Source organism: Apus apus, chromosome 9 (assembly GCF_020740795.1).
Source record: "Apus apus isolate bApuApu2 chromosome 9, bApuApu2.pri.cur, whole genome shotgun sequence".
Lineage (NCBI taxonomy): Eukaryota > Metazoa > Chordata > Aves > Apodiformes > Apodidae > Apus > Apus apus.
The window spans coordinates 13,624,181-13,646,099 of NC_067290.1; the positions used below are offsets into that span (position 1 = coordinate 13,624,181).

General features: G+C 39.6%; 1 protein-coding gene across 1 annotated transcript in view; it reads right to left on the bottom strand.

Moving 5' to 3' along the window:
- Nucleotides 1-1,998: 1,998 nt before the first annotated feature.
- Nucleotides 1,999-21,919, bottom strand: part of SFMBT1 (Scm like with four mbt domains 1) — a 69,575-nt gene continuing 49,654 nt past the window's right edge. The window contains exons 7-21 of the mRNA XM_051627627.1: nucleotides 21,460-21,557; nucleotides 20,977-21,078; nucleotides 19,787-19,937; nucleotides 19,277-19,359; nucleotides 17,753-17,879; nucleotides 16,939-17,052; nucleotides 15,477-15,519; nucleotides 14,213-14,277; nucleotides 12,645-12,784; nucleotides 10,680-10,789; nucleotides 8,946-9,121; nucleotides 8,008-8,186; nucleotides 7,570-7,815; nucleotides 6,914-7,042; nucleotides 1,999-6,015 (exon numbers count right to left, since the gene is read on the bottom strand). Of these exons, the coding sequence (XP_051483587.1) occupies nucleotides 5,875-6,015; nucleotides 6,914-7,042; nucleotides 7,570-7,815; nucleotides 8,008-8,186; nucleotides 8,946-9,121; nucleotides 10,680-10,789; nucleotides 12,645-12,784; nucleotides 14,213-14,277; nucleotides 15,477-15,519; nucleotides 16,939-17,052; nucleotides 17,753-17,879; nucleotides 19,277-19,359; nucleotides 19,787-19,937; nucleotides 20,977-21,078; nucleotides 21,460-21,557 (1,904 nt within the window). The 3' untranslated portion in view covers nucleotides 1,999-5,874. The remainder of the gene's footprint in view (nucleotides 6,016-6,913; nucleotides 7,043-7,569; nucleotides 7,816-8,007; nucleotides 8,187-8,945; nucleotides 9,122-10,679; nucleotides 10,790-12,644; nucleotides 12,785-14,212; nucleotides 14,278-15,476; nucleotides 15,520-16,938; nucleotides 17,053-17,752; nucleotides 17,880-19,276; nucleotides 19,360-19,786; nucleotides 19,938-20,976; nucleotides 21,079-21,459; nucleotides 21,558-21,919) is intronic.

Genomic DNA, 21,919 nt, shown 5'->3' on the forward strand with positions numbered 1-21,919 from the left:
CTCCTCATGACTCCTATATGCCCTTCTGGAACCTGTGGCAAACAAGACACTGCCTTCTCACACGTGCTATTCCCAAGCCTTCAGATTTTTCTCAAGTAGACAGTGCTCTGTGAAGGCAAGCAGGTGATTTATCTTGAATCCAACTTATTTTTATATACTTAAAGACAGCGTTAGGCAATTAGTTTCATCCCACTCCTATGCATTTTCTGCACTCAGTATAAAAATCAGCTCAAGACAACTGAAGTGCAGCCAAGAAACAAGCACCAAAGGAGCCTGCGAGTACAATCTGCTGGAATGCCAAGAAAGGAAACAAGAACTCTGCAAGTTCAGGGAACTGTACACAACCCAATCAAGCCCTTACCATGAAGTTCATGCAAATAGTATTTACATGGTCTGCACTTAGCTTTTATACAAGTTTAACAGGCTATACACTTTTCCCCGCACTATTGTAAGATGGAAAATTACCTGGTAAGCAGCAGGTTTATCATTATATTAACACCAAAGCCAACAGTAACAGTTTAAGTATGTTTTTTATTTTCTTACAACCACTTAAAACTGTTATATACCACAAATTTATATACACTATTTACACACAAAACAAGCAAAATATCCATCCAAAATATTTTTTAAAAAATCCTCTGATTAAATTGTTACACCTGCTCAAACAATGGTGGGATTTAATAGGCATATTTTCTTGTGCATGTTTCTCTTCCATCTAGTACTTCAGTCTCACTGCATATATATATATTTAAAAGTTAAAGAAAGATAAAACAACAAGCAGAAAGGACACAACACAATACATATTTAAATCTTTGTTTAAGAACAAGCAGCTAATTAAAAAAGGCAAAATGCAGGAAAAGTGCATCAGTTCCAATGAGTTAGTATAAGAAAGAAGCCCACAGGTGGAGAGCAAGTACCCCTTTGGGTAGAGTCTCCTAGAAGACCTCTGATTGTCTACAAAGATTATTTAAAATTTATTTAAAACAGAAATTTAAAAAAAAAAAAAAAAGGAGAGGAGAAACATGACACCTCCAGATTTTTTTTTCCACAAGGTTTCTTGGAAACTGGTGCTTAACAACTTCCAGAGTGGGCAAGAATTAATTTGTGCCCAGACCTCACTAGTGGTTCACTGACACATGTCTCAAGCAGAAGGCCTGTTCCTCTTGAACTGTGCAAGGCTAGAGGACTGCCACAGGCTCTGTACCCACGTTTCTGCTAAGTCAGTCAGACCTCTTGCCTCTGAATTTTGTCAGTGCAAGACCTGCTCACTTCCATGGCTTAAAGCTGAGCCAAACACTGCTGGCTTTGCACCTAAGAGAATAACTTTGTCTTCTCACCAAAAAGTCCATTTATATGCCTGGTGCATTTCAGAACAACAGATGCGACACTGAGGAAGCTAGATATGACCCTGGAGACAAAGTGTCACTTAAAGTGACTCAGTTTTGTTGTATTTCATAGAGATTATTAATTTTTTGTTGTTTAGAAAAAACACATAACAATAAAAGAGGTTTGCTGTATCTGGTGTTCCCAAGTCCTGTTCAGATCCTTCACCCAAAAGGCTGCCTTTGAAAACAAGGCTACATGCATGTTTGGGGAAGGTTGGCAGCACTCTGAAAGACAGGTTTAGCACACAATCCCTTTAAAATGGAGCCTTCAGCCAACATCTAAAGTCTCCAGACAGAGCCTATGTCTTTGTGCTTAATTAGTTTTAGGTAATTTGAGCTCACAGTAGGCAGTAACCAGTCTGTCACTATGTGACAGGACGGGTTAAGGAGTAGCTTTGTATAGGATCGTGGTATTTTTGGCTTTCTGGTAAGGCTACTTCATCTAGTAACTTCTCCTCTAACAACAGATTTGGTCCAAAGGTATCCAGTCTCCAATCTGAGCTCGACAGTTTTGAAGCCTATTTAATTACATTCAAAAATCTTGCAAGCCACTTTGCCTTTGCCAACAACGTACCGAGTCTTTGTACTTTGTACAGAAGAATGGAGTGCTCAGTCCAATCAACTGTAAATATATTTACACTTCTGTGGACCTAGCAGCTAAATACTCCTTCCCTCCTTTAAAGCATAATTGGAATCAAGAATAAACAATAGAAAATCCTAAAACAACAACAAAATACTGCTGAAAGTTGTGACAAGAGAAAATAATCCTAACAACCACTCACGAACCCTGTAGTTACTGTTTCCATTAATCCCAGGAGAGACTACAAACCCTCCTGGAGCTCTATGCAGCACACAAATGAATCTGCCTTTTATTTCATTCCTCAAGAGCAACTTTCATAAATATTTAGCATTAGAAAAAAGTAGTCTTCATTCACCAAGATCAGTGCTGTACCTCTCTTCTTCTGGAAGGACGGCTTTCAGTTTAGGATGGACTGCAAGCTGTTCATACCTTGGGGGCTGATTCTACCACATGAACTTCCTGTGACATATTTGGAGGTCAAATACTTGTCTATTATGGACCCCTTGTGTTGGTGCAGAAAGCAGGTTACAGTAACTCTACAAGATCTTTCTGCCTAACAATGCTAAGCTTAGTACAGCACTAGTGCCATATGGAGGCACCACCAGGTTTCTAAAGCTACGATATGCAAAACCAAGACTGTACGATGCATATGAAAACAAGACAAGCAAGAATACAAACCCTCAATGGGTCAGCCAAGAGAAATCTCCTCCTATCATCCACATATACAGTACATGAGGCCCAATGGAAGGCTCAGTTTCTTGTACTGAAGACAGTTGTGCAAGACACCACTGCCTTTCTCCTGGACTCCAGGTCCATTCTTAAAGTGAATGGATGTGCTGCAAGACAGCCCAAATCCCTGAAGCCTAAATTACTGCAGTCCCAGCAACTCCTGCTGCTGAAACATCAGTACCACTCAAAACCAAGATTCAGCCACTGGCTACCCAAAATCCAGTTTTGAAGAAACAGAGTAACTAAAGCAGCACGTGAGCCGATCTAAAGTCATGTTGGAATAAGATGAACAAATAAAAGTGCAGTTGTGTCATCTGCCACGTATAGAGAAAGAGGAACTTGAAACAGAGTCGAGTAGAAATACTATCCATCAAGATAAAGCCCCAATTATCCCTTTTAAATCCAGCAATAAAACAGAGTGCATTTTTGTCCAGGAAACAGAGTGTACAGTACCCATGTGCAGCATAAAAACATTTCACAAATAATGAAAACATCCCTTTTGAAAATCTCAACAAAAATAGATCCCATTGGGACCAGACTGTCAGTGCCTCCCAAAACAAGGCAGAAAAATCCAGCCTATAAAACATGCCAAATGTGACCAGTAAGTATCCCACTAACCTCTGGAACTGCTGACTGCTTTATTTACTGAAGAAAAGAAGTATGACATTTGTATTTAAAACCCTAGGCACTGTGTTAACAGATTGACTAAATTACCCTTTAAGCTCTGTTCTCTCCCAACAAATACTTAAAAAGACATCTATCTGTCCATAGGGAAAGGTGGAAGCAGCATCTCTTGGCTGTGCAGGTCAATTCAGCTGGGCATCAGTGCAATAGAATTCTGGAAACCCCAAAGAAAGACAAATAGGATCCAAAAGCACCACCTTCCAGCATGTAAGTTCTCTGCTGGTCAAATTTCTCAAGACAAGATGCTGACACCAAAGCAGAAATGTTTCTTTCAAAAATTTTTTCAGGCCTAATGGCTTATCACTGAGCTTGTCCTAAGGGAATGGAGTACAGGCAGATGACCTAAGCAAAACATGAAGAACCAAAATGATTATATATTGGCCACATATCTGGTGTGAGGAAGAAGCACTTTGATTTCAATTTCACTATGTTTTCAGACTCTGCTAACTCTGGGGAAAAAATCTGCTTGAGCTACCCACGGCTCACATGGCTCTCCCTCCCTCTAGAACACTCAGTTAGTAAAGAGTCTGTCTGACCCTTATGTTTTGGTTCTGGAATGGAAAAAAAAAATAAAATCTGGATTTTAGCACTTCTGTGATGAGGCAGTTGTTCTAAGGGCAAAATAAATATATCCCAGCTATTCAGCTTTGTTTATTCTAAACAGTTTTCGTCAGAGGTTGCTCCCCCTCAACACCTATGTGGCAGATACAGACACGTAGACTGTGCAAACTCAGCTCTTAGTTCAGAGACCTCCTTGCTCACAGCATCAGAATAACAAGATCCCCTTAGGCCTGAAAGAAGCCTGATTCAATCCATTCAACCAGAGTAACCAGTGCTTATCAGAGACCAGCAAATGCATCCTTCCTAAACAGATTCCTGCAGGGAGCATCTTCCTAACTCAAATGCCTTAGTGTGCCAGGGGTTTTCTGCAAAAATATATTTGAATAGAAGATAAAGGACCAGGGCTGCACATATAGAGCTCCTGCCTGAGCTTTTCCAAATGCTCTGAGAACAGGCAGACTGAAAGTATGCAGGCCATCTGAAATCTAATGCTGATTAGATGCAGATCTTGACCCTTATGCAAGTTTGCCACATCTTTAATGGAAAGTAGGGTAAGCCCTGTTACTTAGATGTGTAAAGCACAGGTCTACAGCAAGTGGCTGATAAGGTTTTACTACCCTGGAAAATTAAAATCAGCAGTTCATCCTACTGTGGGTCTATGGATGGAACTACAAGTCCCTCTGGTCCTTTTCCTTTTTCCTAAAAAAAGCACACAAACCCTTTCCCAACCCCCCACATTTTCATCAAGTCTGCTCCTGAGCAGCTGTAAGTAGTTAAAAATACAAAGTCGTGCTCATTACATAGTGTGTAAATGCTGGCAGAGCTAAGTTGCAGTCCTGTATCAATTGCAGTTTTCTTAGTGTATTCTCTAAAAAGGTGTTCAAGTAGCAAAACAAAAGTCTGCTGACAGGCTCTGTGTACATGGCCCAAATGGCTCCTATAAGAAAAAGGAAATAACTTCACACAATTAAAAAAAAATAAAAATATCTGACAACCAAAATATAGAAAATGCAGAGGCACTTTCTCTTTCCTTCCTTTTTTTCCTACAGCCCATCTGTAAGAGAAGTGCAAAATAATTTAGTTTTCTGACATCTGAGAAAAAGGTAACATCCAAGTTAAGCCTACACAGGTTTCAGCTAAAGCTTTGGAACAGAAGCTCTGTGTGCTGATTCTGGTTTGTACTCCTGATATGCCTAACAGGAGACTGCTGTGCAGATACAGACTATTTGTCCAGAACTAGTAGTTCCCTTTTTAGTTCATCATTTCTACTGTTCAGGCTACAGAGGTAGTAAAAACAAAACAGAACAAAAAACCAACAACAACAAAACAAAACCCCAAACCAAACAACCAACCCTCTAAAGGAACCACCCTCTCACTATACTGTACATTCAGAACCCTGTGGCCACGTTGTTGTCCTAACAATGAACAAATTCATTAAAAATCTCAACATTAATACACGAATGTGCAAAGAGCACATTCCAAAGCCAGTGCTGTGGTAAAGCAAGTGTTCGTCCACAGGGAAGGAAGGGAATTCTGTGAATCATCAGGAACAGAGAAGGTTATTTCTGGCAGCCTACATGCTAGCGTAAACAGGATCCGTTTCTCCTTTTAAAGTTCCGTGCAGAACTATTGAAATGTCATTTCCCACCAGAGGAGACTTTTCTTTAATTGTTAAAAAATACATTAAAAAACCAGGAACCATAGAGCAAGAGACTCTTGTGTTCCTGAGCTGGCAGCTGGTAGAGTAGCCCCTGTGTTTGCATTGGCATTTTGCTCCAGATGTTGTCTTCCTTTTGTCCAAGTGAAAAATGGAGGCTGGCAGATGCTCTTAGATCACCGGAGCCTCAGTTTAACTTCATTTGGCTTTCCTTGCAAGTGAGAAAGGAGCATGTCTTTGTAGTTGTGCTTCAAAGGTCCATTCAACTTGGCTGCTCCTCAGTTAGCAAACTGCTGGTAAAAGGCAAGTTTGACCCTCTCAATGTGATGGCAAAGTTTAATAGCTGGTCCAAGCTTCAAGTCCAGGCACTCCTGAACAGTGGGCAGGGTGAGCAGCAGCAGTGCCTGGCCATCGATTTCCTGTCAGAAGACAAAAACTCCACAATGACTTTGCACTTTTAACTCTCCCTGCTCCTTCAGCTCTGACTTGCTGTAATTTCAGATTCACGACCGTTTATGAATTAAGACATTTTTTTTCATGCTACTCCAAGCAGCTTAAAAAAAAAAATAAAAAAAATCTCTTTCTCACAACAAATTAACTCCTTTCTTAAAATGTCAGCTTGAATACCCTGGCAAGGGGGCAAAATCTCATTAGATACTATTTAAAAAACAAACAAACCTAATAACAGAAACCAAGAAAATTTAATGCAGAAAGTCACTTTACCTAACCTCTGTATCCTTCTATGAAAACCTAAGTAATGCAAGTAAAAGTACATCTTCTGGAACACCTATTATAAACCATACGCATTGGTTCCAGTACGGCAGTTTTTATCGATGATAGTTTTTAATGGCAAACTTTAATCAGGATGCAAGAACAATGTTAACTTGACTCATGTTTGTACTCCAGTTGTTATACCTCAACATAAAAATGTTCCCTTGTTGTGCAGCTGTACAACACCCAACAGCTGCAGTTGGTCTGCAGAATGGAAAACATTTACCATTTGGACAAGTCAACACAACTGGCAAAACTACAGCTCCCAGAAAACAGGCTCATGCCTTAATGCTGCTTGGTCACAGGCATTCTCTATAGTTCTGGAATCTGGAAGCCCCACAGACCAAAATGTCCTGCCCCAAGTACTAAGAAACCTGAAAAATTCTGTCCATTCCCTTTACCCTCCCCCCCTCAAACTGCGAAAGGTTGTGAATGCATTTGTTTCCTCAAAACTCTATAAAATTTAAACTAGCTTCTTTTTGTGATTCCTTAGAGGACAAGAAACAAAGTAACAGAGTCGACACTTTACCAGACAGAAAACCATACCTGATCAAGGAAAATTCTTGCCAGTGGTGCACAGTCAGTGGATTTGAGGAATCGCACAACGTCAGCCACGCTCCACTCCAGAGGGTTACTGTCCAGCTGCAGCTTTTCAGCAACTTCCATCTTTATGTCCTAGACAAGCCACCCAGCACAAAAAGAATTCCCAAAATAATACATATGCAACGAACCAACACTGTCCTCTACCCACCCACACTCAAACATTCAGCTGCCAAATTAAGCTCTAATAAGAGCTCTATTTGTAGAGGTTTCTCTGTTAGCAGAGACGTTCAGAGCAGCATTGGGCTGAGGGTGTAGGCCACAACCATGTGGTTGGTTTAGCCAATAGCAGGGTTCTAGATGCAGGATTTGGCCACCATCACTGCTCAAGATGAACCAAGAAGAGTGCTAACAGCTGAGGAACTGGGAAGTTCACTGTTCTGTTGCCAGCTTTCTGTTTTGTCTTTACTTTGTCTGCAATTCAACTGTGATAAAAAGAATGATTTTTAGTTATTCTGTAGGGCCTTCACAATGGCCGTTATGGGGCAACACAGTATTTTATAGGAACACATGTACGATGGTTAATATTCCCAATATTCCCAAGATATTCATGCTTGCTCTACGGTGAGCAAGCTAGAACAGAAATCTCCATTTGAAGTTACCTTTGGTGAAGGAGGTTTGTTTTCATCATCAGAAAAGGAAAAGGTCCTGAGCTTCCTCTTCCGTTTGTCTTGGTCCTGAGCCAGGGAATGAGACAGCTCACTCTGTGTAGGAGAGGATGACAGTGATTTCTTCTCTGATACCTCTGATTCCTCAAGCAATTCATCTTGGTGCTCTGAGGTACTACCCTCCGTCAGAGACTCTTCATCTACCTCATCCTGGTCATCGTCTTCTTCTCCCCCACTGCCCTGAAGAGGTAGAGGGGGGAAAAAAAAACAACTGATGAGAAAATTAAAAAGGGAAGTTTAAGACAAAAGCTACAGTTACAAACCATTTGTCAGTTGCAACCTGAGGATACAAGAAACTAAGTCTGTTGCTTCAAACATAGCTGATCAAAGATCACATCCTATATCTATTAAAAGTTGTTGGCAGTCTCATACCTGAGGAGATCCAGCTGGAGTGTTATCCACTGAAGCTGAAGAACGTTTTTTCTTATGAACAAAAAAATGTTTTCGTCTCTTCCGTCTTTTATTTGGTTTCTTCATGGCTACTTCCAGGTTACTGTGGCCACCTGGAGGCCTGCCTATCCGCTTGTTTTTCCGCTTTCCGTAATAGTGTGCTACCAGGACAGAAGAAAGGAGCATCATGTTGAAATGCACCTTCAATGCCACTAGTTATGTTTCTCCACCATCAGGACTGGAAAACTACCAGAAGGACTAGAAATTCCAGTCCTGCAAAACTTCAAAACGAGTGTATGTCTGTATTTTCCTCATGAATTTGGTTTAAAGAAGAGTTACTGATTCATTTTATCTGCCTTTTAAATATTTACTCTATTTAAAAAGCCCCAAAAGACCCAATTTTATACAAAAATAAACAGCTATAAACTTGGTCTGATTTAATCATGCTTTCTGTGATGCTTTGTGTTTTTTAAACATGGGCTTAATGTACTGTTTGTTCTCACAGTGTGAAATGGTTAAATTTAGTTCAAGAAAACCTAAAATACTCAAAAACCTAGAAGCTAAGTAGACAGCTTGAAGTTACTTGTTTTTGTTCCACAAAAACTGGTAAAAGCAATTCTAATGCCACTAAAATTACAGGTTTAGAGTCAGTTCTTGTCCCAAAAGTTGTCTTCAGAAGATAGAAGTTGTAAGCTCAAAACAGTAAGTTAATCCACAGTACCACCACTTAATAAAATTACTTCCTTCTCCCTCACACACTGGCACATGGATATTTTGTAGGCCTGTGTATGTAGTGCTTGAACTGCTCCTTGTGTAAGCGAGACAATGTACTTTGGATTCCTTCTGGAGCCAAAGCCAGAAGAAAACCCAAAATGTAACACCCCATGCCCCACTTTGGTGGGGATCAGCTGCCTACTCACTGTATTTAGTCTTTGTCAGGACAGAGCAGTTCTCTGAACACTTATCCAGCACCATCTGAGGGCCGAAGAGGTTTGGACAACATTCCAGCTTGATACATGTTTTTCTACAGAAATCTGCCACCCGATCTGCCGTCCTCACAACCTCCACAGTTGCACGGTAGCTCTTCCCTTTGTACCTATCATTGAAAATACCATCATCACTCAGGAATCCTATAATTACCAGGATAAAAGTACTTTACTGAGACTAAAATGAAAATATATTGCTTTGAGATCAAACTCAGGGGAAACTTGAGCAATGAGGAGCTCTGACAAGTCCTGGACAACTGACAATTGGACTGACAAGTCCAGGAAACAGGTAGTATTGTCTCTTGGGACAGATCCCCAAAAAAAGAAACAAAGGCAACACCAGAGACATGCTTGCAGTAATGGACACAGCAACACTGCCCTGCCAGTGGCTATTAAATACCATGTGAGAGGACCATCCCAGCGTTTAGACATTCTGTTTTCTTTGTTCCCAGATGGTTTGCACTTTGTTTCTATGAGACTGCAGAAACGTCCACTCTGGCATGGACAGCTGGTCCCTAAAGCTAAGATGGAGTGCCCCAACTCAGCTAATACAGGTAACAGCAGGCAGGCTCTGGTGAGCTATTCTATCCACATACTATGGCAAACAAATGAACTACTGTCACATTTCCAATCAGCTTTTCATCTCACTGCTAAACAATTCATCAGGACAATCACTTGCCATGACTCCACATATTGCTCCTGTTTGATTTAAATTAAGAAAAGATTTCTTTTTGTTCGTCAGCCTTGCTGTGACACTGACAGATCCACACTGTGAAGTATCTGCCAGAGTCATTAATCATTTCTGCTTTGTTCTCCCAGCACAGCTGCTGGCATGTGCTGGTATCTCTTAGGGATGTCTCAGGCCTGCAACTATCTAGTTAATGCACTGAAAAAAAGAGCGATATCATCATAGTCCTGGTATCTCCGGTGTCACTACTGTGACAAGATAAAGTACGCAGCAACTTCAGGAAACTAAATTTCTTTTTCTCTGTTCTTCAGCTGTATCTTCTATTTACATTAACTTTTCATACGATCTTCCTATTGTCCAAATCCAGAGTAATCCTCTGATACATGGAAAGGTATCTTTTTACACATTACACTGATCCAACAGAAGAAGTATTGACATGTTCAAAACTCAGCAGCAGAGTAAGCTCAGCAGGAAAAGTAAGGAGTGCTTTAGGGCAGGCTGTTGTAGAAAGACTTGCCACGCCATTTCAGAGCACTGCTGTTAAGTCAATTTCACAGGAACAAGATTCCTCTCAGAAATTTGTATGAAAATGTCATGGGAGTCTGAGAGGCTTCCTAAGCAGTATGTGCTTCCACTTTAAAATACTGACAATTATCTTGAATTAATTATCTTAAGCCTCACCTGCAGGTCTGTCAGTGCATGGGCTATGTTGTGCCAGGACCATACTATTCTTATTCCACCACTAGGTATTTACAGACCAGTAGCAGAGTGCACTTGGCATATTAAGGAACACTAAAATCACATACACTTCACTAGATGTTCATAAAGAAGTTTGTAAAGATTTGGAAATGCAACGGATGTCAGCATCCTGATATGCTATAAGCAGTTTTTCCTTCTTTGAAATGTAGGAAGTTAAAGCACAGACTGCAGAGAACATTGCTATTGGGATCAACTAAGCAGGGAACAGGACAAGAATTTACTTGGCTTTTAGGGTCTCTCCATGCCCATGCCATGCAGCCTCTTCATCCAACTGCAGCTCTCGCAGGACACGGCTGGGTTTGTAAGCTGCATTGATCAATAAAGTGAGAACCTACAGTGAGGGAAGGAGGAGGAGAAAATACATTTAAGTTATCTGTACAATAAATCTGTTTTAAAGTGCCAGTGTAGAATAGAAAATTACTTCTATTCATCCAGACTATCTAGCATCAAAGCACTCATTCACAGCAGGATGACAGGTACCTCCTGATGCTGCCAAAATAAAAACTGAGAGCAGCAGACACTCTGGGCCTTGCCAGACCCCTCAGGATTTGTCTGCAGAGTCACGAGTTCACCTAGCAATTTCCAAGTCACTGCCCTTGAATTACACATCACTAAATTAAACCCTGAGGCTGAACACCACAAAGCTTGCATAACTGTAGGTAAATCTGAGTGATTATCTTAAGAGATTGTTTGATGTGAAAATGTGCCAAAAAATGCTGCAGGATTTTGCTGCCTGCCAACCCACTACTTGCTGCAACATCCTACCACAGAACCTTAAGCCCTCCTCTGTTTTGCTTTCATGAACCATGACAAAGCCTGTATTAGAATAAAATGAGAATTTCTCTGGCACTGTAATGTAACTCGAAGTCATGAACAGCCTGAAGTTTGTGGGGGATAGTACAACATGTGCATTCGATTTGTACTTCTCATTTTTAGTACATGCTTATTCCAAATCATTCCCAAACTGGGTGCATCAGAACCTTGGCATCCCAAACTCACAGCTTAGTCCTACTAATGCAGCAGTCCAGAGGTGTACAGTTCAGAAGAAAAATGTTAAATAAAATGTAAGTACCAAACTCTGGGATTCACACATTGAGCAAGGGTCATAATCGAAAATAATACTATTAAACATACTGTGTGAACTTCTGGCAACATTCAGCAGGATTTGTACATATTTTCTGCTTTCAGGTAGTGAAGCAGGTTAAGCCTTCAAAGTTAAGTGAAGCTGCCACAGAATTTCACACTTCTTTTGGAGTGGTTACATTAGAGTACTGAAACTTGCAGAAAGGATGGAGTGCTTTTTTGCATGCAAAAATGAAACTTCTTGAATAGTCAGCCTGACTCCTGTCCAGTGGACTCTTGTTTTACAGCATGTCTGCCAGAAAGTGCTTCTTAAGATCCCTCCCAGTATACAAGGTAGGGAAGGTAAAAATTCCAGAGACATTGAGCCCCATTCCTGCATTTTAAGTGATCGTTTCATGAGAGTTCATGTGTACACATACAGTAATGCCTTGGGAAACTTTCAACCTCTCAGGTCAGGTAATAACCACCCCATGACCTCTTTGGAGATTTCAGAAAAATAATTACTGCTTTGAAGTATCTGCAAATTTGCTGTGAAACACCTTCTGGAGAAGAGGCTCATTGACATTAAAGAATGGCCTCCTCTTCCTATCTTTACCCCTCTCTCAGTTATGTTTGAAAGCAACACCATAATTTCATGTGATCTTTGCAAATCATATCCAACTTATAAAACACAGAGAACTATTTTAATTTTCCAATTACTGAAAATAGTTTACCATTTTTATTAAGAGAATCTGTATTTCCTCTGTTTTAACATCAACAGTGCAGCATAAAGGAATTTTAGGATTATCTGCAGTTAAACTCTGTTAATTAACATGGAAGCATTTATTGCAGCTATAAAAAGACACTAGCTCCTTTGATTGTGTTAATTACAGGTTACTCTCTTCTAACCTAAAAAAAGTTTAGCAGTAGAAGGCTGAGTGTAACTCAGATAAATGAGAGGCTTTTACTCTTTCCAGTCATTCCTAAAACAGTCCATGACTTATAGCTGATTTTGTACTAAAAGCACTCATTATCAGCTTAAATTTATTAATTACCCATCTACAATTAGAGAGGAACTAGTGTTGACACACTGCTCTGGGCAGGTCACTGTGTTACCAGCTCACCTCCTTCAGAACCAGAACGCAGTTCCCAGGTCCCACAGACTGAGGGAGCTCCGCGATCCTGCCTTTGTTAAGGTAAGGCCCTGAGAAGCACCGGTGGTTGAAGTAGATCTTTGGGCAGCAGTACTTTCCATTAATCACCACTGAGAAACGAGAAAGCAAAGATTTAAATCACAGGCCACAACCTGCCCAGCAAGGAATGGCTTCTTGCAGTGTGCGGTATTTTGCCTGATGTGAAAAAGGGGAGGGAAAAGTCTTGAATTACATAAATTTAGGGCAGTTCCAGTGTCATGTTCCAATGATTGCACCGGTTATTAGATGTATTTTTTGTATTTCACACACATGCTTGCAAATTGTCAAACTATAGGAGATAAAGTTGATAATTTATCAGAAAAGAAACATTTTTTTCCTGCTAGTCTGATATTTCATGGCACTAAACCAGTGAGAACAGGCAAGAAGAAGACAATCCAAACCTTTGGATAGCAAAAGTACTTCCTACATAGCAATTATGGATAAATTTTCCAGTCAGGTAATTATCTCTCCCAGACTTCTTGCACCAGAGAAGCTGGCACAGTAATTCTCCACTGTTTATCCTAAAGTGCAATACAGCATTGCTATGCATTTTTAGTCTCTTTTTCCCCGATCAGCAAAGATGCAACTGATGAAGTGACATAAAGTTTTCTAAACCTATTAAACAGTTCAATGCTGCTTAAAATTAAAGTTATTTACAAGATGTATTGCAAGATACTTATGTACAAATAGAAAATTGTTTTACCCTAGCAGTGTTGTAGTTCTTCTTGATTGAGCAACACTAGCACTTAATTATATTCAGTAGTTGATAACTGGCAGTTAAATAAAATGAAGTCAAATTTACATCATGACTATTAAAAGCCAATTTAAATGCCAAGTAAGCACAAATCATTTCTCTAAAGCTTGCATTTGGTGCAGCTTCAGATGTGCATTTCACTGTACAGAAAACAGCAGAAGAGACATTTTGTTGCCAAACAGATAGATCCGTATGACTGTTTCACCAGCAGATGTACTTATTCATCACACTCATTCTTGCAACAGTTTAGAAAATTATTAGATTTTGCCATCTGGCACACAAAGCAGTTTACTGTTTGAATTGCTTTTGTTTATCATCATGATGAAGTTATAAAAACCAGATAGAATCTAGCTTTGGGAAGCAGGTTTAACAACTCAAGAGCACAAATGCAGCACACCTGTTATGTTTCTCCCAGTGTTACTGAAACTAACAGGTGAAAATAAAATCATCTGCATAGGTCACAGGATGCACTTGGCTCCATGTATCTTCTGCTGGGTGAGGGAATGTTCTAGTGTAAAAATCTAATTTCCAGGTTTAATGAACATACCAATTGCAGGACACAAGTAATTGCTCACTTTCATTTGTTTCATTCTTTTTTGAAGTTCAACAAATCATCAAGAGATGAAACCCTTCCCTCCTCTGCCCTCTCCTAACAGAAGAGTGTTAGGAGTGCAGCTGAAAAATGAGGCAGCTGAACTGTTAAGAGGATTTTGTCTTTTGTTAGCCTGCCCTCTCTGATCAATACCTGAGTCAGATGAGTTCAGCTCCTGGTTCTTTAGTCCATCATGAACTGTCCTTGAAGACAAAATTCTGAAAAGAAGATTTGGACAAGGGACAGTCACCTCTCAGTTACTAAAGCCCAATCATTTTTTTTTCCTCCATGTCCAGCCCTACTTATCTGCTTTTTATACCTTCCCCATTTCAGAATAACAACATGCAAGGCCTGTCAAATTCAGTTTGGAAAGCACTACTGTACTGCTACAGCTACGAGCAATCCTTCCTTGCTTGAAGTACAAGGGCTGCCACGCTGATGAACACATCACACAAAGCTACCAACAATAATTTAAATTTTCTGCTTCCTTTTAACTTTGTTTCACATCTCATGGCACAATGCAGTGTACAGTCTTACCTTCTGCATTTTGAAAAAGATAGGTTTTAAACAAAATACAACCAAAACTGCTCAAGTGCTCTGATTAGAATCCCAATTACAAAACATGGAAGAACAGTCTGCTCAGTATTTTAGGAGCAATGAAAACATTGGCAGGACTACTGACAGATCTGGTGTTTGTAAAGCTGGAAGAGTCAACAAAGCCAACTGTCAGGCTCTCTACTGAGCATTTCTGAGCAGGCTCACATGAAGGGGTTTCACAGGCATGACACAGAGTAAATAGATGAACTACAGATATTAGTAGAACTTTCCTTTTTGGCTAGTCTGGGCCACATTTTATCTGGTAAGGAACAATTACAAGTTCATCTACTAAATGATTCACACTAAAGACAAATTTGCAAAATCACAGCTACATGTTAAGGCAGTCACATTTTCTAAGTGTTTTTATTATAGAAACTGTATTTGAGAATGTAATACAACCAAAAGAGAATCCAGTAATTTTCCCTATGAATCACCATTTAAAAAAAAGGCTCAAGCACAAACTCACAAACAGTATTAAGATCAGGGTAGCTTTTCTTAAATGCACTGCAGTTCTCATGGATAACGCAATCTTTTAAAAATGAAAGAATTTCAAACCCAGAACTTCAATGACTTGACCTATTCAATAATTCAGCTGAGTTGCACTAGCACGCTTTCTTTCTCCCACTACAGCAGTGCAAGAGGTCTTTTTCAACATCTACAGGAACTACCAGCATGGAGATAAATGGATTGGAGAATTTCTCAACCCTCAGTATAGCACTTCTGTAAAGCTAAAACTCCCCTAGGACAACATTGTTTACCAACGAGAGAAAGAAAAAAAGACCCCAACAAAAAATGAAAGCAAAAAAACCCTTTTACTTACTGTTTCTCTGGTTGAACTACTGCAATTTTTTTCTGCTTGTTTACTGAAAGGAAGAATAAGAAAATATAAACAGCAAAGCATGGGAGGCAAACTAATGAAACTGACAGTACAATATATAAATATAAAAACTCATTTCCTCCAAGTTATATGCCAAAGAGAATACATGTTCAAAGTCACTGCAGTGTTAGACAGCCGACCCACCTGCACTAGACACATATTGGCCCATGTAATTTGAAGTAACCCAAAAGGTTACTTTCACTAAAAATGCATTAAATCAGGCACGCATATTCCCAGTCTGCTAGGAAATCTCACCTTTTGTGCAACTTTTTTTTGCATCATAGCCCCTAAACTACCTGTAATACCAGCCAAAAAGGAATCATATGCTTTCCTCTTCAGCACTCAAAGGTACTGACCTCTAGCCAAAGGTTAGGTTCATGAGTCTAACACCACCTTACTGGCACAGGGAACTTCAACATTGTTCAGTGTTGAAATGGAATGAAATTAGCTGGTTAGAAACACATGTGACTTAAGCCAATTGCTATGGAGGAAAACACTGTAGCAACTAAGTCAATGAGGCCATGGGTCCACTTGCGAATTCTGGCTTTTACAATCAAGCAGTAATATTAAAAAAGGTAATGCAACATGTGCCTCTTCAGCAATTTTGGGCTTTGTCCTTAACAAGGATTGGATTTTTTTTTTAAAGCATCTCTTCTCTATTTAGTTGTCCCCTTCTCCTTCCTCCTCTGTCCTTGAGGGCAGACATGTCTCAAATTAAGTTTCTCTTGATTTGACTTGCAGTAAATGACAGTTCATTTAAATTTACAATTTTAATACTTAGTTAATAAATGTTCAGGAAGTTCTTTAGTTTCTGCTAAAGTCCCATTAAACTTTAATAAAGACATCTCACTAACTAGCTGAGAGAAAACAATCTTATGCTGCTTACTAGTGTAGTTAAAACAGGTAGGATTTACTATCCCACACTTTATCATTAAGGGATCAAAACCATCTGGCCCATTTAGAAAGCAAGTCCCCTTTATTTCAATGCCAAGATGTCTACACACTCCACACCACTTTGTTAGGGCATTAATTTTTCTTGCACAAGTGCAAGTGTAAAGTCGGTGTCAGGGTCAGGGTTACGGCAAGGACAGCTCAGAAAGTACGTGCACAGCCCGAGTGTGTGCCCACAGATGAGATTTCTTCATTATGACTCATGGAGCATTTCCTCGGGCTCGTCCAGCATTCAGGGGTCTCAAGCCAACCCTGCCTGTTTTGGAGTCATTGTATGGATTCCAACTGGACCTAACAGCCAGGGGAACAGTTGCACAAGGCATGGATTCTTTGTACATGAGTGTTTCCAAATTCAGTGATGTCTGAAATAAATACTTCTGCAGGAGCCTGCCCTTGAAGGTCTCACCATCTCTATCAAACCAGCCAACCACTGCAAACAGAACAGAGCTGATACCTATTGCTTTGCGAGGAGGTCTGAGCTGATATCCATTTGTCTCACACCAACCCACTGGAAAGATATTCATTGATTCCACGCTCACTATACAATCAGGGATGGGCTTCTTGGAGCCTGTTCAGTTTAGAAGAGCAAAGATTGAAACAAAACATAAAATTAAACCCCCACATTTGGTTAATGCTTGCTATAAAATTGCCAGTGAAGCTGCTTTTACTTATGGCATATCTGGAACACAACAGCAATTGTTTATTCATCCCCTTTTATTTACCAAATTCTTTCCTGACCTCATTTCCTTCCTTCTAAAGGCTGGAGATGGGAATTTGCCATCCACAGTTTAGCAGAGATGCACAGTGCATAGTAAGTGCATGCTGATGTACTTCCAATCAAGAAATGGGAGTATAATGGAGAAGGGCTGACATAGGCCTACTCCATCTTAATGAAGAACCTCTCTAACAGTTTTCTTCCTAGATCTGGTCAAAGCTGCTCATAATGCAAGTCACTCATCTGTAAAAATCTTACAAGGCCCTTGCTTTCTAAAAGACACTGATCAGCACTTTGCACAGTGCACTGGCCTCACACTGACACACTGCAATGCACAAATGCCATTTTTGCCTGGCTTAAATAAGCACTGCCACCCATGACTAACTGGGAACCAGACAATGCAAATGGGATTCTGCTGTGTTTTCACTGAGGAAACAGTGATTTGCTGCCCATATACAGCAGGCAGCGAGTTTGCTCCAGATACTGTTCAGGTTTGATGATGGTACAGAAGTATCAATGCAAGTGCCACTCTCCTCTCCCACATCAGACTCACCCTCCAGCTGAAGCCAGAGGTAGGAATCTTTCAGCTTGGTGACTGTAGCAATGCAAACTTCTTCAGGATCAACTGGGTTCACAGCCTCAAGTTTCATATTCTCTTTAAATCCATGGTCAGAAGTTAACTAGGAAGAAGACAGACTACCTCAGCAAAATACCAGCTGTATATCCAGTGTATGATATGAATAGCCATGAGCAGGAGCAACACATAAAAGCTTCAGTGTTTGAGTAACATAGATACTCATGCAGTCAGGGAAGATTTCAGATCACCAGCATATTGAACACACACAAATAAGATATATTATGAATGACAAAGCATCAAAGTTTAAATGGCTCTACAGAGAGACCTAGAAAAGAACATGTTTGTACTCAAGACTAAAGATGCTGAGACTCACTGAAAGGACTGAGTGCATTCTAAGCAACCAGGAATTCTCTGCTGCTTGCTACCTAAGTGCTAAGTCTGACAAATAGTCTGACCAGGCTCTCTATTCTGTTATGTTAGCTTGGAAATCTATTTCATGTACACAAATAACATTCCTGCCTCATCCAAATGATTTACGGCAGACAGCAAAGGAAGCTTTCTTCTAGTTTTACAGTTTTTGGATAAATAGGATTTTAACTTATTTACCAATTTATTCCACTTTTACAAAATATTTCCTAAAATATAAGAATGGTTATCTATCCAGCTCTTCAGCATGTGAATTAAAGATAAGAAGTAATGGCCAGACAGAGGAGTCTTCCTCCCAAAGTCACTTTGCAACATAATTACAGGATCAATACATTAAGAATTCTGGAACTAGCCTACAGTGATCAACTCTTCTCAGGAAAGGGAGAATAAATTCAATGACCTGCTCAAAGATGCCACAGCTTACAAGACAGAACAAGGGCAACAAGAATTCATAGCCAGCGACACTCTCTTCAAAAAATGGTAATTACTTATTTTAATTTCTTCCCCTAAGCCCAAGTATTGTAAATGGAATTGAGAGGCAGGTGTTAATAGTACCCTTTTCTGCCTGACAAGGTATTCTGCTCTGGGAGACAGCAATACTGTCACTAAACCAACAAAAGCCCAAAATCTAGCAAGTACTTCAGGCACTCATTAATGTAAAATGATTATTTGGTACTAATTTAAGATGACTTGGTATTGATTAATATAATGTAATGATTTTTACAAGCTGAAAGGAAGATTGAAAGAGTGCACTAAGTAAATGAAAACAAGGTCTATTAAAAGGCCTTGTTTCCACAATTGCCCGAGTGCCAAGGATCGATACTGTTTTATGAGTATTCCATGGACTCTTACATACCTCAATTTTATAAAACACTCATTTCTTTTCGGTCCACCACTTACTTATCTAGGAAGCTGGCATTCATCTACTACTGTTCACATACATTTGCACTTAAGAAAGTTCCTTAGCTATCACAAGTACTTTTAAGCAGAAAACATGCAGAAGGTTCTTCTCCCTGGAATCAAAAAGTGCCATTCACATAACAGAGGAGAGATTTTTCTGCAAGAGAACCTTACCAAAGTGAAGCAGCTCTGGGGAGCTGCCTCAGCACCACATTGTTTGAGGTAGTCTGCCCAATCAAAGTCCTGCCCAGGATAACCTAGGTAGAGAAAAAACAAAGAAGTTAGTTAAATGGCGTGAGAACAAACACCTCATTTCAAGCTGACATGGAGTACAGATCAGTGAAATCCGTTTGGGTCACTCAAGTCTGCCAGCTGACTAGGGCTTCCCTGAGCCATCTGAGGTCAGCCCATAGCATCGTTCCCAAGTATTTGAGATACTCTCTTTTCATTGCAGAAGGGCTTTGGGCACTGCCCCACCTTGATTCCCATTGATGACTTGAAATGGTGTCAGGTTTCACTAACTCAAAGCTCCTGTTTCTCAGAATTTGATCTTTGTGGCTCTACACTTGGGCTATTACATGTAATTCTTTTGCAAAAGTGTAGTCCTAAACATACAGCACTCTGGGGATTGGCAATCTGCTTCCTTCAAAGAGGAGCAAGCATGACAAGTTTGCACAACCATACCTGGTGGGGGACTGAGATGCAAGCCGTTCTTCAGGCTCCACTGCACGGGGAAAATACCAGCACTGTTGACATGACAAATGTAAGACTGGCTGGTTGTACGCTCTGGCCTCAAGTCATCAATTTCTATCATGAAATATTTTTCATTGAATACCTGTAGTTAGCCAAAAGAGAACCACGTGATCTTGTAAGTAGCAGATTCTGATCTACTGCTCCCTCCTCCCCATTTTGGTAACTTCATTAAACAGCAACACGACATGATGGAAACCTTAAAGTATTGTGAGGGTAAAAAGAAATAAATTAAAAAAAGAATCTAAAGGATTCATAAAGCAGCAGACTCCTCTGCATCATCTGGAAGCTAACAAAAATAAGCAATAATAAAAGACATAAAATGTATGAGCACTTAAAAAATCAGGTGATCAAGTGCTATATGAAATTTTATTTTGAAAAATGCAGGGAAATTAAGACCTTGCAGTCCTATTACCATTCTGTAATAACAAAACTGCTTATTTCAACAAAGCTGAACTGTGTCTAGGATAGACTGTCACAAGTAAAACAACTATACTGCTGAAGTAACTAGAAGCAGGACATGAAAATACCAAGAAAAGTAATTGCTTGGAACTGGTTCTGCCTTTTTAGTAGTAAGCAAATATCTTGGCTTACTACATCAAAGCAGATCTCTTTACAACCTTTCACCTGTTTACTAAAACAGGACAACAGAAGTTGGTCAAAACCCAATTATGTTGGGGAGTTTTCACATCAACTTTTAAATCCATGTATGGGCCCATGTTTAAAAACCAGGCTACTTAAACATCAGAGCTTGTGCACAGGAATGACACTAACTTTTGCAAAAAAAAAAAAAAAACAACCCAAACAAATCACCACCCAAAATCTATCTTCAGTTGGACACTCAGACTATAAGGGATTATATCTAATTTTAAAAATCTGGGTTTGACAATTTCGGCATTTTGATTTTTAAGCTTGTATATTTATGAACTCCTCCCCAACTTTCGAGTCCAACATCTTCACCATCAACAGTATGTTTTTCCTTGGCAACCCATCCCCTATTATTTCAAAATAATTTGAAAACTCATTCAATATTTTACGATAATCAATTAATGAAAACTTCCTGAGCATTTAAGAAGTAGCAATTGAATTTAATCTTAATATGACAAGTTAAAGAATCCTGGTACCTTAAGAACTGTAGCAGGAGAGATTACAAAAGGAGCCACTGGGTCCACAGCCTCTAACTTCATGCCTTCAGAGAAAGAATGCACTCCAATCACAGGCTTATCCTAAAAATGAAGTATCAGAGTAACAGATTAGGTGTTACATGTGTTAAACTTCCCAATGTACTCAGTGTAGTAACCCTGCACTCCTCTACAAGGTCAGTGATGCACAAGACCAGCTCATGAACAACCAGAGATGCCATTATAAAGGATAAAAAACAGGGATTTTTCCCAGTATGACAACATATCTGTGATGGGTGTGTTGCCTAACTTAACAAGAATTGTACCAGTATGATTTTTTAAGACAGAGAAACAAAAAAAATTAAACCAACAAAACAGCCTAATAAGTTTCAGTAACAATGACTGACTTATCTAAATAATTTCTAAGGAACATAGTATTTTTGTAATATTAGCCACAGTATTAAACTACACATTTTGTATCTTTACCTTAAAGAGATCTGTAGGAACTGACGATTCCTCTTCCTCCTCTTTCACCTTCTTCAGGATCTCTTGCCAATCTGCTTCACTCTTTAAGGACCTAATGGCTTAATTAAAAATAAAGAAAAAGAGCAAATGAAGTAATCTTCTTTCTTCTTTTCCCTCAGGTAAGTTTGATTTGTGCTCCTCCAAGTGTTAAATTCCCATCTGTTCAGAATCTGTGCAGATACCTTCCTTCTTAAAAACTTACTGTTTTCTGAGACATTTGGATGTGTTACAAAAAGGGACTGAATTCCAGCAGCAGTATCAACCATACTCTGCCCAGTCTAGTTCTGACAAACGGAGGTCACATCAACACTGAGGAAAACTCGACAAGTCTGTGAGCATATCAAAGGCTCTTACATGGGTATAAAAAGGAAGCAAGTCTAGTAGCTAACTAGTATTTTTAAAAGCCATTATTCATGTAAAT